Source organism: Nicotiana sylvestris, chromosome 11 (genome assembly GCF_000393655.2).
Source record: "Nicotiana sylvestris chromosome 11, ASM39365v2, whole genome shotgun sequence".
In the NCBI taxonomy this organism is placed as follows: domain Eukaryota; kingdom Viridiplantae; phylum Streptophyta; class Magnoliopsida; order Solanales; family Solanaceae; genus Nicotiana; species Nicotiana sylvestris.
In genome coordinates, this window is record NC_091067.1 from 101452607 (window position 1) to 101472588 (window position 19982).

General features: G+C 35.9%; 1 protein-coding gene and 1 long non-coding RNA gene across 3 annotated transcripts; both read right to left on the reverse strand.

The window, feature by feature from the left end:
• Window positions 1-1623: 1623 nt before the first annotated feature.
• Window positions 1624-2528, reverse strand: LOC104220182 (uncharacterized). Its single transcript, XM_009771000.1, has 2 exons — window positions 2460-2528; window positions 1624-2235 (listed from the first exon to the last, which is right to left on the reverse strand). The coding sequence occupies exons 1-2, from the start codon at window positions 2526-2528 to the stop codon at window positions 1624-1626; spliced, it is 681 nt and encodes a 226-aa protein (XP_009769302.1).
• A 6221-nt stretch (window positions 2529-8749) lies between these two features.
• Window positions 8750-12023, reverse strand: LOC104220180 (uncharacterized). Of its 2 annotated transcripts, none has more exons than XR_011403642.1 (5): window positions 11728-12023; window positions 10269-10371; window positions 9909-10009; window positions 9548-9611; window positions 8750-8950 (listed from the first exon to the last, which is right to left on the reverse strand). It is a non-coding gene; the product is annotated as an uncharacterized lncRNA (long non-coding RNA). The 2 variants fall into 2 exon arrangements; XR_709452.2 differs by having other exon boundaries at window positions 9548-9659; window positions 11728-11941.
• Between the last annotated feature and the right edge of the window lie 7959 nt (window positions 12024-19982).

Here is a 19982-nt window from a genome sequence, read left to right on the forward strand (position 1 = left end):
TTTCAAGATTATATAAAAAATAAAGACAAGGTACTATTTTTGTATATTTTTTTATTTAAATATACGAAAGATATGTAAACTAAAATATTTTTGTAATTTTCATTTTTTGTGACGAAATAAAGTAAAAGAGTTAAAATTATTTAAAATATTGAGGTTAGGCCTAGACTAAATATTTTACGCTAAAATAGGTGAAATTTCGGGGATGATCAAAAATCATATGTCTACAACATTAATAAAGGTATCAAGGAACTGTTCATGAGGTCCACGTATGCAGTTGGAGCATTTGTCAAGCCAAAGGACATTACTAGAAATCTATAGTGCCCATAGTGAGTTCTAAAGGTTGTTTTAGATATATCCTCTTCTTTGATTCTCAACTGATGGTACCCTGATCTCAAGTCTATCTTTGAAAAGTACTTTGCACCCTGAAGTTGATCAAATAAATCATCAATTCTTGGTGTCATCTTATAAGGAGGTATAGATATGGGCTAAGTGCCTGGTATAAGATCAATGCCAAAGTCTATGATTCTTTCAGGAGGAAGTCCGGGAAGGTCATTTGGGAAAACTTCTGGAAATTTTCTAACAACTGGCACAAACTGAAGAACTGGTAATTCTGATTCTGGATTAATGATGCGAGCTAAATAGGAGAGACACCTCTTACTGATAATTCGTTGTGCCTTAAGGTAAGAAATAAACTTACCTACAAGCGATAATGAACCACTCTTCCACTCTAAGACTTCTTCATTTGAAAATTAGAACCTGACTATCTTGGTACGACAATCTAACATGGCATAGCAGGAAGACAACCGATCCATATCCATGATCACATCAAAATCCACCATTTCCAACTCTATGAGATCGACCTTAGTGCTGTGACCTTGGACTTAAACTATTCAACCTTTATAGACTCTTGTGCCTTACACTAACTCACCAACTGGAGTAGATACTAGGAATGACTCACTAAGTTGTTCAGTTTCTAGCCCGAGGTTAAAATCAAAGTATGGAGTCACGTACAAAAACGTTGAACCTGGATCAATTATGGCATAACCATTATGTGAGCAAACTATAAGTATACCTGTAATAACTTTGCAGATTCCTCTACACTCTGACAATCAAGTGTAGCAAACAAATGGGGTTATCCCCCTCCTTGAGTAACTCGATCTGCACCTCTGCATGATCCATGCTCGACCTGATTATGAGAACCACGAGCCTAAGGTGGTGCAACTGTAGTAGCTGAGGAACTAGAAGGACGAGTTGATCCCCCACTAAAATTACGTTGCAACTTTGGGCAATTTGCCTTATATGACCATTGTCTCCACATTGATAGCAACAGTGAAACCCGAGTTTGCACTGGCCTAAATGTTGCCGTTTACATGTACCACGAAGACCTTGCTGTTTTGAATACTGCTCAACATGACTCTGGCTATATGAGGATGGTGTCCTAAAATTCTGATTCTGGCGAGACTGGTTTTTATAACTCTGAGTACGTCTGAAGAAAGACCCACCACCTAACTGATGAATGGACTGAGCTGGTACTAATGACCCCATATTAAAGGAACCCCTTCCTTCTCCGCTGGATGTACCACTAAACCCATTCATTGTACGGTCTTTCTTGTTATGCACTTTTTATTCTCTCCTTTGTTGTCTGTCTTTTTCTAAGTGCTTGGGGAAACCGACAACAGAGGAGAAAGTTGTCATTTCTACTGCTGCAGTTGATGTAGTATCCTTAATGTGGTAAGACAAACTACCAAAAAAACTACGGATCCTTGCTTTTTCTGTCTTAACTATGTGAGGAACATGCTTAGTCAAACTTATGAATTCTATGTAGTACTCTTGCACACTTTTATTCCCTTGCTTTAGCTGCTCGAACTCTGTAGCCTTAGATTCCCTATCCTCTTCTGGTATGAAATTAGCCATGAAGGCCTCTTCAATTTTTTCCCAAGTAGGCGGACCATCATGTTCATCTCTTTTCTTTTCCCACATCTCAAACCAAGAGCCAACCACATCTCTAAGCTGGTAGGCAGCCAGCTCCATAGATTCATCATAAAATGCCTTCATCGCTCGGAGGGCTTCCTTAACAGCCTCCAACAACAATATTGGATCTTCATCAACTATAGTACCACGGAACAATGTACGTCTTAGCTTCAAAAATTCATTCTCTCTTGAGGACTCAGAACTGTTCTGTCTATTTAATTGAGGTGGAATCTTAACCCCTCTCGTTCTTGTTGGACATGAAGGCTTTAAACATCACCATAGCATTTTTTGACAGCATTAAACATCTGACCCATCTATAGAGATATAACTGTCTGAGTTGGAACTGCTATTGGGGGTGGCATTGGATCCTGGGGTACTTGCTCATCACGATCCACTCCTTCTTCATGTTCAACCCGAGGTACTTGAACCCCCTTTGTGGATTCACCCTTGCTTTTCTAAGTTGAATCATTCTTAGTTCTACCTTGAACCATAATAGTAGCAATAGTTTCTTGAGCAACATCTTGAGTGTCGGTGTCAGAGTTGCGAGTACGAGCCATTTCTACGAGTTTTAGAGAAACAAATACATTAGATAATTTTTAGAGGTAGGCTTTACTGCACGATCTAAAGTATGAAAAAAAAATGAGACTTTTCCTAAATACTGGTAGCCTCCCATTTATAAGTATGGTGCACTTAATAACCATAAATAAGACTTTACTAACACAGCTTCATAGACCACTAGGACTCCATAAACCCGAGGCTCTGATACCAAATTTGTCACGACCCATTTTCTGAACAAGCCGTGACCGGCACCCGATCACTAAACTTGACCGAGCGAACTATCTCCACTTATCAAATCTACTATAACTTTAAATTTTATATGCAGCAAGACAATACTTTAACCAAATATTTTTAATTAATTTAAATATCTAAAATAAACCAACTCCAAAACTTTATTCATAGTAACTACTAAAATAATGCAAAGTTATTATAAAAAAATATCTGAATCTTAATCCGCCGGCTGTGTCTATGAAGCCTCTACTGATAAACTGACGCACTGCTCAGGACATGAGATTTCCTGGCTAGTTCTCCAAGTAAACATAGAAATAACTAAATAAGATTACTCAAAGGAATACTCCACGAACAAAAGTGAAGCTCACCAATAGCAACGGAAGAGAGGGAAGTCCTAACCTGTAGCCTACTCGCCTGCAAAATCGGTTCCTATCTTGTACCGCAGACCAACGTAGGTTCCCAAAAGAGAACGTCAGTACCATCCATTATACTCAGTGAGTCTCAACAAGCCCCCATTAAAGCAAAGAATGAGACTTAATAAAATATACACTACAAGCAGAGATTCTAAATGCATGGAAACATAAAGTTTCTAATAACAATTCTAAAATAATTGCGTAACAGCAGTTTATGAATATTCTAAAAGAAATTCTTTTCTTTTTCTTTCTTATAAAAAAATACTTCACTTTATGCTTTGGGAGTTCCAACTATCCTGACTTATTTTTGTCGTAGTCACTGTGTGATCGGCATGGGTTCGATCCCGACCTGATCGAATAGGCCCAATTCACGAAGTGTCACTCGCTTCATGGTTCTTAGTGCTCATGTATCATACCTTAGACTGACTAGGCAAATTCTCAGCAACGAGACCCTTGGCTCATGTGCCCCCTAATTTGGCACAAATAGTTTCAGGAAGTCAATGTCTTGCTTAGGATCCACGGCCTGGACAATGACCTCTTCTAAGAATAGAGGATACTCCCAAAAATCTTTTCTTTCTAAACCTTCTTCTTGTGACTTTTCAAGTCTAATCTTGTTTGAAAGTGATCTATCAATATTCATAATAATATTCTTGAGTGTATACATATCATAAACATGAAATTAAATTATTCAAAGTACTTTTAAAAGTTCTCTCTAACTTTTGAATCTTTAACATGTAAGATTATATAATAAAGCATAAAAATATGCAAAATAGACGCTTATACTTCTCGAGTAAATATATAAGCTTTAACTAGAATAAACTTAGTCAACATGTACTCACTCGTTCCAGTTAAGCACATGTTGACTCTTTAAAATATTTTATCGCACACTTTGTGGGCATATTTTTGTGAGTAGAAGCACTTTAGTAAAGGGTTATATCCACTCATCTCAATTTCTTCTTTCAAACTTTCCTATGAATTTACCCCCATTAGGGTATTAGATTCTAGTGTATAATGATGTTATAACTTACAATCTCATAAAAAGAATTATCTCAGTCGTGGCCTAAAGAAGGTCTTCCGTGTTTACTTCGATGGGAGAAGCAAAGCTGCCTTTGTTTCTTGCTCCTTGATTTTTTTTTTGTGTTGAATTCTTTGCAATTGTTTCCGGCACTTGTCTCTCGTTCCTCCTAACAGCTTGTTTGGCTGGTTGTTATATGTTGTATCGTATCGTATTGTTACTTTAAATACTTTTTTTTTATTGTTACTTAAATTTATTGTATCGTATCGTTTAAACTCATTGTTACGTAACAATGAAAAGTGCCACTTTATGAAACAACCAATTTGGTATGGTCACGTCGTTTTGCTATTTTTTCTCTCATATTTGCCATTTTTTATTATTAACTAATCCTACTTTATCCTTTACCCAACCTTTTATATAATAATATTACCTCGTTCCTTACTTTTTTTTAATAATATTGCAAGTTTATTCTTTATATTATTGGTGCATGACATCATGAAACGACGGAAAACAATATAATCTAACCAAACATTGTATACATCAAAACGATACAGTATAATAAAATACAATACTACATGATACAATATAAAACGATACATAACAACCATCCAAACTAGCTGTAAGGCTTTAAGCATTTTCCTTTTTTTGTCTTTCAATAGATCATTCTATGGGCTTTAGGCCCAAATCTTAGGCGTCTTGCTTCCTTTTTTTTATTTAACAAGTATTTAATAATACTCATTTTTAATAATTAAAAATACTAAAATTATTAATATTTCCTATTTGTATATCCAATTATTTATAAATAGAGAAGTAACTCAAAAGTCAATCACAAGGGTTTAAGTCCGTAATAGAAGTATAAATTTCTTTTTTTATGCACTCAAGACAAGAAAAAAAGAATTTAATTTCATATTGAGCGTGTCTTGAAACTTTTATAAATTTGAAGAATATTACATGTACTAACTTATTTATGGGCTGACATAACTGATAATTTCTCCATAAAATATCCCTCAATCGGTCAATCCTAGGCACAATTGTGGTAAGCAAACTATAATTCTTTGACTGGAACCTTTTTTTTTCTTTTTTCTATTTGAGGGACTTGGAATTAAATAACATGAGTCCAAATGTTTCTTTCAAACCTTAATACAAAACCTAGTTGCCACTCTAGGACTATCTTGTCAACTCCCATGAGGCTATCAGAAAATACTAAGGTTGTGTACTTGTCACGATCCAAAATCTAATCATGGCTGTGATGACGCCTATCATGTTATAAGGCAAGCCTACATTCCAAAATATTGCTACTAAAACGATTATAAGAAATTAATAAAATATTTCAACATTTAAATATTTTCATAAACTAAATCAACTTTAAATATAATATGGAAAAATACATAAACGAGCCCCAAACATCGGGGTATCACTAAGTCATGAGCGTCTAAAACTATAAACTAAGATATATAAAGTGTCTAACTGTCAATGCAATCCAAAAGAAGAAATGACAAAGGAGTAACAAGGTCCTGCAGACGCTAGCAGCTACATTGCAATCTCCATAGATAGCCGGCCTGAACTGAACGATCGTCGTGCTCTAACTCACTTGGATCTGCGCATAAAGTGAAGAGTGTATTATAAGTACAACCGACTCAGTAGTAACAGAAATAACTGAGGAACTGAGCAGTAGTGATGAGCTAAGCAAAACAGTTCAATTATTTATTTTCACAATTTACAATAAACATGAATAAACAGGTAAATTTCATAGAACCAACAAATGCCACAAAGAAATTAACAGGTAAATGCAGTAACATCAAAAGTAAATGCAACCATATAGTAATGTCACTCCATTACTCATCACTCGCACTCAACACTCTGCGCTCACTAGGGGTGTGTACAGACTCCGGAGGGGCTCCCAAAGCCCAAGCGCTAAGCACGGACAACTCACGTGCTGCATGGACAACTCACATGCCATAAATATCAATAGCTGGATCTGCACGGTCAACTCACGTGCTACGCGGGCAACTCATGCGCTATGGTATCAATACCTAGATACGCACGGTCAGCTCACGTACTACGCGGACAACTCACACGCTATGGTATTAATATCTCACAACAGGCCCTCAGCCTCACTCAGTCATGAACCTCTCTAGCCTAACCATCATCAACAAATAAGGGAAAAGAGCCCACATCAAATATCATAGCATATCAGCAAAATAATAGCGACTGAGGTAAACATGTACAATAATTTCTATGACTGAATGCAAATAATGTGAGCATGAATAAAGCCTAAGCATGATCTCTAACATGAAGGCATACAAGTTCAACAACAAGTAACTATGTAAACACAGTGATGGCCATGAGACCCCACGAGACAGACCAAGTCTCAATCCCTCGAGGTAAACGCCCACATGCCCGTCACCTAGCGTGGGTATCACCTCTAGACAATCACATGATATCAAATTCTCCGGATTTATACCCTCAAAGCCAGAGTTAAAACTGTTACATACCTTAACCGCGTAAAATCCTACTCCAGGATGCCCTCGTCTCTGGACTCAGTTTCCAAAAGCTCTGAATCTAACCATAATCAGAATAATATTATCAACATGGCTAGAGAATCGAATTCCACAATAAAAACTACAAAAATAGGCCAAAAGTTTGAAACCAGCCATAACCCGACCCCCGGGCCTACGTCTCGAAATTAGTCAAAAATGACAGAATTAGAAATCTCTTTCTCTCTCGAGTCTAACCATATAAAATTCGTCGAAATCCGACTCTGTTTGGTCCCTCAAATTCTCACCTCAAACTCTCCAAAACTCAATCCCTAACTCCCTCAATTTCACTTTAAAATTATTAATCAAATCCCAAAAATGAAGATGGATTCTTGAAATACAACCAAAACCGAGTAGAGAACACTTATCCCAATCGATATGGTAAATTGCCTCTAAAACCGCCAAAATCCAAGCTCCCCAACTCAAAATATAACCGAATGAACAAACCCTTATTTTATATATTTTTCTGTCAGCTATTCTCCCTCGTTTCTCATGCCAAACTATCCCGAAACTCGCTTTTTATGCCTCCAATAGATTTCTTGTGAAATATTAGTCATGTTAGGATTTTGAATCTCTCAATTTGACCTTATAATGAAGGAGATATGTTGGTTTCAATATTTGCAAATAGTGCAGATTTTTAAATACGCCGTCAGTGGCAATTCCGTAATTAATCTAAAACAAATCTAGCAACCTAATTCTTAATAAAATGACCATAAAAGCCTCATACAATGTCCAAATTTGACGATTCTTTTTGCTACGGATCCGTAATTACGATACGGATCTAATGCTTCAATCAAAAAAGAAATCAGAGCTCATTTGTTCCATATGATATCATTTATGCTTGAAGAAACGACATCGAAACATACGAAAAAACGAGCGCAACACAACCCAAACCTATCCAAAACTCACCCGAGGCCCTCAGGACCTCAACCAATAATTCCAACAAGTCATATATCACTACCCGAACTTAGTCAAACCTCCGAAACACCCAAAACAACACCAAAGCATCAAATCAACCTCGAATTCAAGCCTAAGAACTTCTAAACTTCCAACTTTCGCCAATTCAAGCCTAATTCTACCACAGACCTCCAAATTATATTCCGGACACACTCCTAAGTCTAAAATCACCCAACGAAGCTAATTGAATCATAAAAATCCAAATCCGAATTCATTTACTCATAAGTCAACTTCCGATTGACTTTTCTAACTTAGCTTTCTAAGTAAGAGACTAAGTGTCTCATTTCACTCCAAAACTACTCCGAACCCAAGCCTACCAACTTGATACAACTCAACACAGCTGAACAATACATAACTAAGCATAGATTGGGGAAATGGGGCTATAACTCCCAGAACGAACGACCGGGTCGTTACAGTACCGATCGGTTTGATTGTAAATATTATCGCTTCGACAACTCAGTTATCGATTTATAAATATGCTAAATCAATAACCGATCCGATAAAGTATCGGTTAGTTGGTTATTGATCATTATTTATTTACTCTGATAAGATAGCTCAATCTAGAGGGAAGGAGTGTAATATGTAACGCTGCACTAATTACCAATTAATGAAAAATATACATCTAATCTTACTAACTATCTCAATTCACTATAAAAAAAAAATAGTGAATTTCGGCGGTTAAATTGTGCGTATTACGGCGGTCTTTAACCACCACTAGGATAATTAATGGCGGCTAGTGAAAACGCCGAAATCGAAGGCGCCACAAAGTTGATATGGCGGTTTTCCACAACCCGCCGCAATTGAATATAACATAAAGTGGCTGTTTTATGTTGTTTAAACTAGTGGTTTTAAAGCGCCACAATTATATACTATTGTATAAATCTCAAATTGAAACTGTGGCGGTCCAAACCGTCGTAATTATCCTCATAGCACATCCAGTAGTTTCTCTTCCATTTATGATTCCTTTTCACATTTTTTGCATTCTATTTTACACCATGTCCTACGCTATCAAATTTATTATTACTTTATATTAATTCTTTTGACACAAATATAAGGGGAAGATCAACTAAATAAATAATTCATCATATATAAAACGAATAAGCATTTCAAAATTACATCATAAAATGTAACTAAGTTTCAAGGAGTAATATTTTACATCCCATGAGGAAAACAATTCTGTAAAATCCTAAACTTGTTCTTTGTTATTTATATGTGATGTACTTCATGGATTGACAGATGATGAGATGCAATTTTGTTATATCCAATGCCTACAAAATAAATTAAAACAACAAGTAAAAAGTTACTCAAAAGGATCAAGATACAAACACACACACCACACACACACACACACACACACATATATATATATATATATATATATATATATATATATATATATATATATATATATATATACTAGTTTCTATGTAGCTCGAGCACAATAACATCAACTATCTCCATATAAAGTATCAACTGTTATAAGTAAATGGGAACAAAATTCATATAATCAAGTCATGTACAGATGCAACCACCCAAAAGTTTTGCAGTTAATAAAAATAAATCAATATTTATCTCTTCTTGTGTTCATATTTATCAAGTTGGTGCATGAGTTCTGAGGAGTGAGGTTAGCTTACAATTCAATTCCAATTAGTTCCAGCCATAACTAAGTGTTGTAAATGAAAACATAAAAGTTTTTTCTTACCAAGAATTAAGTGTTGTAATTGAAAACATAAAAGAATTTTTAGTAGCAGAGCAAAAATGCCGAAGAATTCCTGGTGTTAATTAATTATATTTGTGATTTGTATAGTGATCATTCACCAAAATATAAAGTAATTTAAACATAAAGCCAGGCATATATGACTTGCCTCTTATCAAGTAAGATCTTGAGTAGCTTGAGAGTCGCATAAATAGGGGCAGTACCATCCAAAGCTGAAGAGGAAAGGGGAAAAAGAAATATGATCAAAAGTATATTTGTATCTGCACATCCAAACAATCACAGGGGTAAGTTCACCATAATTTCTAATAATAAATAAATTTGTAAGAGTCCTTTAAATATTTAACCTCTTCAGGTAAAATTTCTGAGAATTCAGTAATTAACAGCAAAAAAGTTCATGAAAAAAAAGGTTATATGTGACAGGTAATCAGTTAGTAGCTTGCATTGAGACTATTAGCACCAACCTCCGAATATTATTCTAAACAGAAATACTGAAAGTTTAATTTGCTAACCTTCTTTTGAGGCAGGATCATAGTCTCTTATTGTGAGAGCACCCTCCCTTTGAAACGTGGTTTTACAAACAAACTATATATTTTCTCCCAAAAGATATAACCTGAAAGTCAACATTATATAATTTTATGGGGTGACCAATATTTGCTAAAAGCTAACATTGAATATTAGATAAAAGGAGATCATCGTTAGACTACTTTGTGACCTCATATGATATATTAGAAATCATAATCTTCTTTACAGAAGAAGGAACAACATACATAGTATTACACTTTAATTGGACCCAGGCATACTTAAGATTAAAAGTGTACGCAGGACACAAATAAAAAAAAAGACACAAAAGAGGAAGAGAACGTATTTACCTTGGAGCACAAACACAAACGAGACTCGCGAAACCTCTGCAAGACAATTTGCAGCATCGTGTGTTTAAAGTGCCCGAACTGCATCCGCAACATTATCTACAAGCTAGAGAGCTATCAGATTAGAAATTAGCAGCATCATCAAACCTCCAAACAACAACTCTAGATTTAATTTTCCACCAATAGAGTAAAAATCCAAGAAATCAAGATAGCAAAACCATGGATATAACCTAAAAGACACTAACAATACATACACCAGCTAATAAACTGCAATTAGCATCAATAACCAAATCAAAACAAAAAGGACACTAATGATAAAAATCCAACATATGTTGCAGGCCTTCATCTGATAAAAATCCCTTACTAAATAATGAGTGGTCACTTGTGATAATATTGTCACTTTTAGACATAACTATCTGTGAGAATCATCTTTTCAAAATTGTACAACCCATATAAATGTCAATGTATCTCATATTTCATAATTTGTGATATAAGTATACTCCTCCACGTCTTATCAAACCCCCCTCTCAATAGCGATAATGAATCAAGAGAGCGAGAAAGAGCTAACACTTTCTGTTTTCTTTTTCTTTTCCTACCATAGATGGATATATATATATATATATATATATATGTCTGGACTATTCTTTAACAAGAGAAATTCAAGTAAATGATACTAAAATTAATTCAAGCAGCATATTCAATCATTCAAGTTCCTTAACTCATATAATAATATATGACAGAAGTAGATGACCATGAAAGTCACTCCTCACACAGTTTTTGATATAACCAGTTGACTAATTCTCAATCCCAAACTAATTAAGACCTTTATATATCCTCTATACACATTCTGCTCCGTACTGCTAATACATCTTCAAATGCCCAATAATAGAAATGTAATCAGTAATCCTTATAAAAAAGTGTCAAATTCAACTTCTAGTCGTCAATCTTAAAAAGAAGTGCCAACTTCAAACACCAAGTTATTAATTTTACTTTTCATCTAGCAAAATTAATAGAAATGACACTTACTAAGCAACACATAATAAGCAACACACAAGTTCTCATTTTCACATTTCAAATCAAGGCTAATTCTTTTAAACAAGTATCGTCAAATATTCAAAGTTTGAAATTTTTTCTTTACATCTTTTTTATTTCACAACCTCTTTTTGCTTATTTTGATTGGAATCAACAGTTCATGTTTAAATTACACACATCCTAAGGATTCTCACTTCTCTTAACCCTAAACTGATAGATAAGTTCTAACCAAGCCACAAAAAAAATCTAGAAAATTTCAATTACAAAACAATATGTTCCTAAAAGCACAAGATGTTAAAAATCTCCGAAAGTAGCAAGCTAAGCACAGATCCAACAACTACATAATGAGGCACAGTGAAAAAATAAAGTAACCGTATATCCACATAAATATATACGTACATAAGCAAAAGCAACGAGAAATAGAGAGTACCTAGGTGAATTGATCCACATATATCAAAGGAACGACAAAGATTAGCGAAATTCTTGCCAGCTTTATTGAAGAGCTGTCGAGAAGAGGAGAAGGAAGTGAGAGATTAAGAGAGGAGAGGGAGTCACCGGCTATGGCGATTTGGCGATCTGTGAGACAGAGGCAAATTGGATAAAAAAAATAGGGTTTACTGGAAGCAAGATAGTGGAGGAAAGGCGGGGCAGAGTTCTCTAATTTATGAGAGTATAAACAGGGGATTGTATTAATCGCTGTCTTATTTTGTAAATTCATAATATGGCGGTTTGAAAACAGCCGTAATATGTTGTGTATTGTGGCGGTTTCGTGTAACCGCATTATAAAACCGCCACAATTGCATCGCTTTTTGTAGTGATTCTCAAAGTCAACAAAAGGAATAAGTTAATAGAAGTAACTGTATATAATATTCAACAATCTAATCATAAATTGGTAGCTAGCGGGCAGATATAAGCCACATGAAAAGGGTAAAGCTTTAATCTTGTAAATGCTAAAGAATCAGTGCAACAAAAAAATAAATAGAAAAATTAAAAATTTGAACAATTAATTCTTTAAGGTTCAAAACTAAAAATCTAAATTGAAGAATGAAGATGAGAAATTCAGAAAAGTTTAACCTACCCTAAGGAGTAAGGTCTGACAATGAAGAGTGACGAGGGAATGAGATAATGAAGTTCAAAGGTGGCTTTATATACCGAAGGCTAAAATTGTACTTGGATAAAATTTGTTGGGTTATTAGTTAAACCCTTAATAAAATTGGGCAAATCGAGACCCGAATCGATAATTCAGTAGCCAAAAAATACTAAATCGTTACCAAATCATTAAACCTATAACACGATACCGATAACCTAATAGCATTTTTTCGGTTCTAACAATCAATTTTACCCAATATATGCCGAGCCCTAGAACATACACTGTTTGGCAATCAAAACTAAATTATAAAATTTGGGTTGAAATTTATCTCTTGATAATTCATCAAAATGTCCAATGGTGATAAGTTCAACGCACCAACAGTGATCCGTGTGATCTACCTAGATCCATAAAATGAATTTAAAATATAACAATAACAAACAATTCTAGATCGAGGAGAACATTTTCTATTTTTCCCAAGAAACCAAAAGGCTTACAAAACACTTTGTGAAATGTGAGGGAAGTGTGGAAGGCATGGAATTAGCTTTGGAACAGTGAACATGGAAACACTACTGCTAAACTAATCAACGTGCAAATGTGCTGAGTGAAGAAATTGAAGAGAAAATCTACGTGCAGGCACACTATTTTTCAAGTGACTATTTTTGCTGTCAAACCACGTCACCTTGCATGGCAGTATCCCTCCTTGCCCCTTCTCTTCACTGACATTATATCCAATGTTCCTTTTACTTAATTCTTGTTTTTATTACTTTTTTTTTTTATAACTGATAAAATTTGAAGGCCAAAAATTCGGTATATAATGAGTCTATTCTTTTTTCACTATTCATTTAAATAGCAGCAGAGGCGGAGCAAGGATTAAATTTTATGGGTTTACCCTTTAAGATTTTTAGTATTGTTTACCCTTGAAATCGGATAACAGTTGAATTTGTAAATGGTTTTAAGGATACATGGATTAACTTGACAAAAAGCGATAAATTAAATTGCAATTGAAATAAATAATGATAAAGTAAATTCAACCCACACGAATTGAACAGTTAGAGTCTTGGGATGTTAGTCACACTCGAACTGGATGCGCTTCGGTTGCTATCAAGATATAATAAAATAAGAGCTTAAAGAGAGAAATAATGATGTATTGCTTTGGAATGCATGTTACAATGTGTTGAACGAATTATTAGACCCTCTTTAAATAGTGGGGGAATCCTACTTTAGGTTCAATTCTATAAAAGGTAAATATCTTTTGATTTGCTGATTGCCGGTTCCTTATTGATACGTGCCGAGACTCCCGCCGTAATATCCAACCGGTCACGGATACTTCAGTCTTCTGTTGTTTATGCTAACAATGTTTCTTCGAGCTCGTTCGGGTTTAGGGTTGATTCCAGGACCACAAACTCAATATTCTCGAAGACATGCATTCTGGCCCCGGGTTCTAATCCGGTAGGACTTGGGGTCGATCTTCAGTCCTTCATGTTCCGAGGCTAATCTACCATGTCGTAGATGAACTCGATTTTGACCGTATACAGATAGTCCCTTCGTTTTTATAGAGTAGACGACGAGAAACGACATGAGCTTCTAATTCTTACTTCGATACCTCGCGACAGAAATGACAAAATAAACGAAACGTCTCGTCAGTCAAGTCTTAATGGCATTAAATGCTTGTCAGTTGCCGGTCATCCACTCCTGGATACGAACCGTCATTTTAAAAATAATAAGTACATCCTTCTTTGTTCATTCAAAATTTACATCCAAATCTTCTACCCTTATTCCTTAGAAATATCTATACTTTCTGGCACTTATATCCTGGTTTTTAAAGATCTTTTGTAAGAACTTTTGTTCGTCTTCATCCCAAACCATCCAGTGTACTCCTTTAACTTCCTTTTTTTCTTCTCTTATCCACCATTTAAAAAGAAATGGCACTTCAAAAACCATTCCCCAAAAATAAACTCCTTCTACCTTGCGACCAGCTACCGAGGAGACCGTTCCATGTATTGATGTCGAGGAACTAGTAGCAGAACCCTCATTGACAATGTTCATCCTTGGTGGATGCTCGGTAACCGCCAATTTCAAGGTTGAAAAACCTTCCTCCATACCAGGCCGGCATGAGGAGGTCTCGAGATATGTATGCTCGATCACTGAAGAAGTCCTCCCCACAGTCAAAAAGGATTGCAATTGGGTTGACAAGCACGTGGTGGTTCCCGGACCCAATGAAGATATCACCACCCACGTTAAGGGATACTAAAGTTTTTACACTTATCCCTTTACACTGGGCCATTAGATCCTGCCATCATCGACTTCTACAAAAGATACGAGGTATGCCTCGGTCAAATTCACCCTTCATTCTGGAGGATCATGATCCTTTTTCGGTTCTTTATGAGCAAGATCGATAGCTGCCCGTTCACCGTAGACCACCACCTCATGCGCCTATACAGTCCCCGACTCTTTCGGGGGAGACTGACCAAGCTCGCGCGTCGGGCTAGTAAAGCCCCTAAAGCCCCTATTCTCGAGTATCGATGAAGATCGGTATCGAGACTGGCTAGGCCGTTTTGTCTGAGTAAGGACCTCAAACTTGATCCCAGTTGAGCGCATGTCGTTCCCCGAGAAGTGGAATATAACACGTAAGTAAAATTTTGTTTTCAAGATTTTATTTTACTATTTTTTTCCTTCTTCTTATTATTGATACCCAATTTTTTCCCAAAATATTTTTAAATTGCATATATACCTTCAAAATCATGCATTAATAGTAATTGGTATTTTTTCACAATTTTCCTATATTTTTTTTATTAATTTATCCAACATTTTGTTTTCAATAAATAATTACAAAATGACATTATAAATGATTTCAGAAGCATCTCTTGATTTAACTTATTATTTATGGTCTTATTTGAATAAATTATTTCATAATTGGCCAAATTGACATATTTTGGCTATAATTGCAATAATTTGCAATTATAGCCCAATTATATGATTCTATACTATTTTATTTAATTTAATTGGGTATTTAACAAATAGCTCATTTTATTTCAATTTTAACCCAATTAAACCATCCCCAAAACCCCAATTAAATTAGCCCAATACCCCAGGCCCAAACCTAAATTCTACCCGACCCAAGTCTACCCAGATCCTGGCCGTTGATCATTTTTGATCAACGGTCCAGGTTAATTCCTTCGTAATTTAACCTAATAGACTACCTCCCAAACCCTCATTTTCCTCCCTTCACTCCGCCGTTACACTCTCTCATTCTCTCTCAAGCTCTCTGCATAACCACGGCTCCTACTCACCGGCCGTTGGCTCACCGGTATCAATGGTGGTTACACCACCACCCCTAGCCTCCATGGTTCCCCCCACACGCCGGATTCTTGTCATCTCGAAGGACCTCAAGGGACCGGTGGCAGTTCAACTCACACTTATGGTCTGTGCTCACCGTTCTCAGGCCACCTTGGCCCGTCCGAGTAAGATCTTTCTATTTTCCGGCTAGATCTATGGCTTCTAAGCCGGAATCTCTCCATCTCTGAGTTATCTCTCTCTGAAACCCTAACTCATCTCTTGACTCTTCAGATCTACCATAGATCTGAGCGTATTTTGAGTTATTCTTGTTGTTTTCCATGATAAACTCTCCGATTTTCCAAAATGCCTTTTCGTCTTCAAAACTAGGGTTTCTTAACCCCTTTTTTAAAATGACTTTTCTTCTGATTTTCAGTATTATTCTATGATTTTTTGCTATGTTTAAACGGTTTATTTAAGTTTTCCTTTTATTCGATTTATTATCTTGAAAACCCTAATTTCTTAGTTCTAATCCTGGGTTTCTGAGTTTGTTTTTTGATAATATGTTCAACTAATCTGTATGTTTCTCATTAACACTCTGTGATTCTAAGATCTTTACCCTATGTTTCTTGTTAGGTTTTTGACTTCGACTATTCCTGCCTATTATGTGTTTATTCCCAGACAATTTGTGGTTATTTCCTCTCATCAATACCATCCTTTACTTTGAACCCCGGATTTATGTGATTCTTTTACCCTATGCTTATTTGTGTCATGTTTGCTTCGTTCAGTTGTGATACTTTCCTTTAGTCAGTGTTACCTTCTAATGGAATCCTTGATTCCCTGTGATTGGTATACTTTATTCCCTGATGATTTCAATTTCTAAATATTTTCTTGCCTTATTACGTGATTGACTATGCTGTTAATTTATTCTTATGCTATTTACTTAATTAGAACCTTATGAACCTAGACCTAATTATTTACCCTATACCTACTATATTTGAAGTCTGTCCTTATTGGCCGTACATTGATTTCTTTCCTTATTAGTTATTTAACTCCTTAATTAAGGGGAAGTACTTATACTGATTTGATTCTAATTAGTACATAGTTCCATAATTATTGCTAAACTATGATTCTTGCATTATTTTCTACATGTTTTCAAACTATAAGTACCTTGCTCTTTCATTAACACAAGACACGAACAAATTGGTTCAAAACTCTCTCTCTCTCTCTCACATAAAACTCTCTGCTCTCTTTCTGTGATTACTTGCTACTGTTCTAAGGTAGCCGGCAACAAGCCAAGGCTAACTATTGTGCTCTTCTATTCTTCACTTTGTGTTTATTGTCTTTACTGGTATGTCCTGATTTCAATTCAAGTTCCAAAACCAATATGTTTCATTTACTGCTACAGCTTATCATGTTTCCGATTTGTTTCTATCTATGGTTGTGTTGTTCAATGTGTAATTGACATGTTCACATTATGGCTTCATCTAGCATGCTAGTTCTACTCTCCTGGTAGTTTTTTTCAATATGACTCTATCCTTCTTTGAATACTTGTCTACTTGTTGTCCAGTTTTGATATACACTTACTTTGCAAACTGATTTGTCACTTTAGATGTCTGATTATTTTTGGAATCCATACTGTGTTGATATCACTAGCTATTTCCTAATCCCATAAACCCTCACAAGGACTGCTATGCTCCTGTAACTATGTGTTTACCTACATGACCTATGTGTCCCCAAATCCCTTGACCCCTGTTTGTGGTTGCTGAACCTGCCTTGGTTCTATGATCTCTGGCTGTGTATGAACCTGTTTTGGGGGTGCTGTGTTTGGACTATTGTTTACTACTCCACTCTCTTTTCAAAACTATCTCTGTTGTCTTTTACAAAACTATTTCAAACAAGTCTCTTTTTAAACTGTTTCCCTGCTTAAATCTTTTCAAGCACTCTCACATCTACTCTTAGGTTTTAAGTTCTGCCCCTCTAATGTGTGACTACTTAGGGGTCCCTATGAGATCCCTCTAAACTCTGATACATTAGAGCTAGCCCTTCCATACTGCACTTACTCAACTATGACTATGAAACCTGGGTGTGAGCACTGCCCGGGATCCCTTGAGGTCCTTAGGGAACTCTGATACACCTGGATTATGTGAAAGGCTGTGAGGCAATCAAGCATTGGAAATTTTCGAAATCTGGGCCTATTGGTAGGCTCCATATAGAGTAACTTCTTATTTTTCTTATCTACTTATGTAACTCATTCGATATTGGCTTGTAATAATTTGTAAACGAATATGGGGGTTGGATAGTGAAAATGGAAGGGTAGCTATACATGTTATCAATATCAATGGGTAGAAAACATGATTTAGGTTTTTATTATCCTGTATCTGTATTAGAACTCATGTTTAGGACCAATACATGCAAAACATATCATGTATTAAAAACCATGCTCCTAGGTTCCATGTCCACTGCTTTCAGCATTTCATTTTGATATCTCCATTATCACTTAGAAATCCTGTTTCTGGGATAAACTACATTAAGGATAAACCTGTTACCTATGCATTTTGAAATCATGTTGTAACCTGTCGTGTGTTTAGAAATCATGCTTTAGGAATTCTGCATATAAACCATTATGAACTTTATATATGCATCTTAAATACCATGCTTTAGGATCTCATTCGTACTTGCCAGTCACACCTAGTGTAAACCACTGATTATGGAAGATGTAAAAACAGCTTCACATTTGATCATCCTATTTAAAATAAACTGGTAATAATCCCTGCATTTTATAACACTTAGAACAGTATGCTTTTAGGTAAAATAACTTCTTCATTGTTCTAATGGTTCTCGTAACAATTGTACATTATCCTATGCCTAGGCAAGCCTTAGGTAATCCAATTTCTTATAAAACTGGAAACTGCCCCTTTGTGTGTACTGCTTAATGATTAACAGGCTTAAAATTAGTAGGCAAACTGATTAGGGCCCCTGATTCTGAGTTATAAAATATACTTGCATATCTACTGTGTTCTGATACTCACTTAGACATCATATCTTAGTATACTGTTGCCCTTATCTGTGTTTGAGTCGTGCTGTTTACATGCCTTATCTGTGGAGGTAAACTGAGCCTCTTATTTGCTCCTTCCTGTTCTTATTTGCTAAGAGTCCTATGTGTTATTGCTTGTCGCCTTAGAGTTTTCTTTAAACCTTAGGGGTCGGTCTAGAACTGCATATAGGTAGAGGTCCTAATTCCCTCCAAGACCATTAAGAAAGGACGAGTAACAACACGCATAGGGTCGTTAAACAACACTCACTTTAGTTACCACTAAGGGGTGGGGAATGGGTAGATATGGATATGATAACTGCACGCTAATGTCACGTGTAGCCCCTCTTTGAGGAGTATTTACCGGATATTGTGTGGGGTGATCCTGTAGGCTAACCAACCTAGGACCCCTCCTTTCCCAAATTCCTTATGTTTAAAACTTTCGTTTATGTATACAACTTGCTCAAATCCCTTGTCTTATTATATGAGTCATACAATGTCCGACATGCTCTATTTGCAATTATTTGTTTCAACTACTTATTTGTTAAAGAACTAATTCACAAGTATAAGTTCGATTGGGACCCACAGTTGTGGATTGAGAGGGGTGACTAACACCTTCCCCTCAAGGTGATTTCAAGCCCTTGCTCTAAATCTCTGGTAATGCAAACCAATCCAAGAGTTAACCGTTCTGGGTGCCCTAACGCACCATAATCCGTTAGGTGGTGACTCTTCAAAAACCCAAATTCCCAAAAGGAAATGAGTTATTACCCCCCCATGAATGTCGAAACCCGGACTCCTCTCCGCGGAGGAAAAAAAGGGGGCGCGACAAGATGGCGACTCTGCTGGGGATATTTTAGGCTCTTACCATAACTAACTTATTTTTTTTCAGTCCAAGCATGCTTTATCCCATATTCTTTTCCTTATTTGAATTTAACTGTCCGTTTCTTTTTAAGCATACCTATCTTTTGTTTCTTTTTCCTATAACTATCTTTCAATTATTTAAATACTGTATTTATTTTTCCTACGTGCAAATAATTGACTACATGTTATTAACTGCTGCATAACTCATGCTTTACATCATATTCCACTCGTGCATATCAATCCTATAGCAATGCTTAAATGAGTGGTTGCGCTCTTCCTATTTATTACCCTTAAATTCAGAAAGGCTTATTTGCAGTAAAACCAGTCGATCATCGGTGCAGTCAACGGTTCCGTGCCTTCCCCCTCAAGTTGTCTGCTTAAGGGTACCAGTCTAAAACCCCATAGTAACCTTACTCTGGTTAAAATT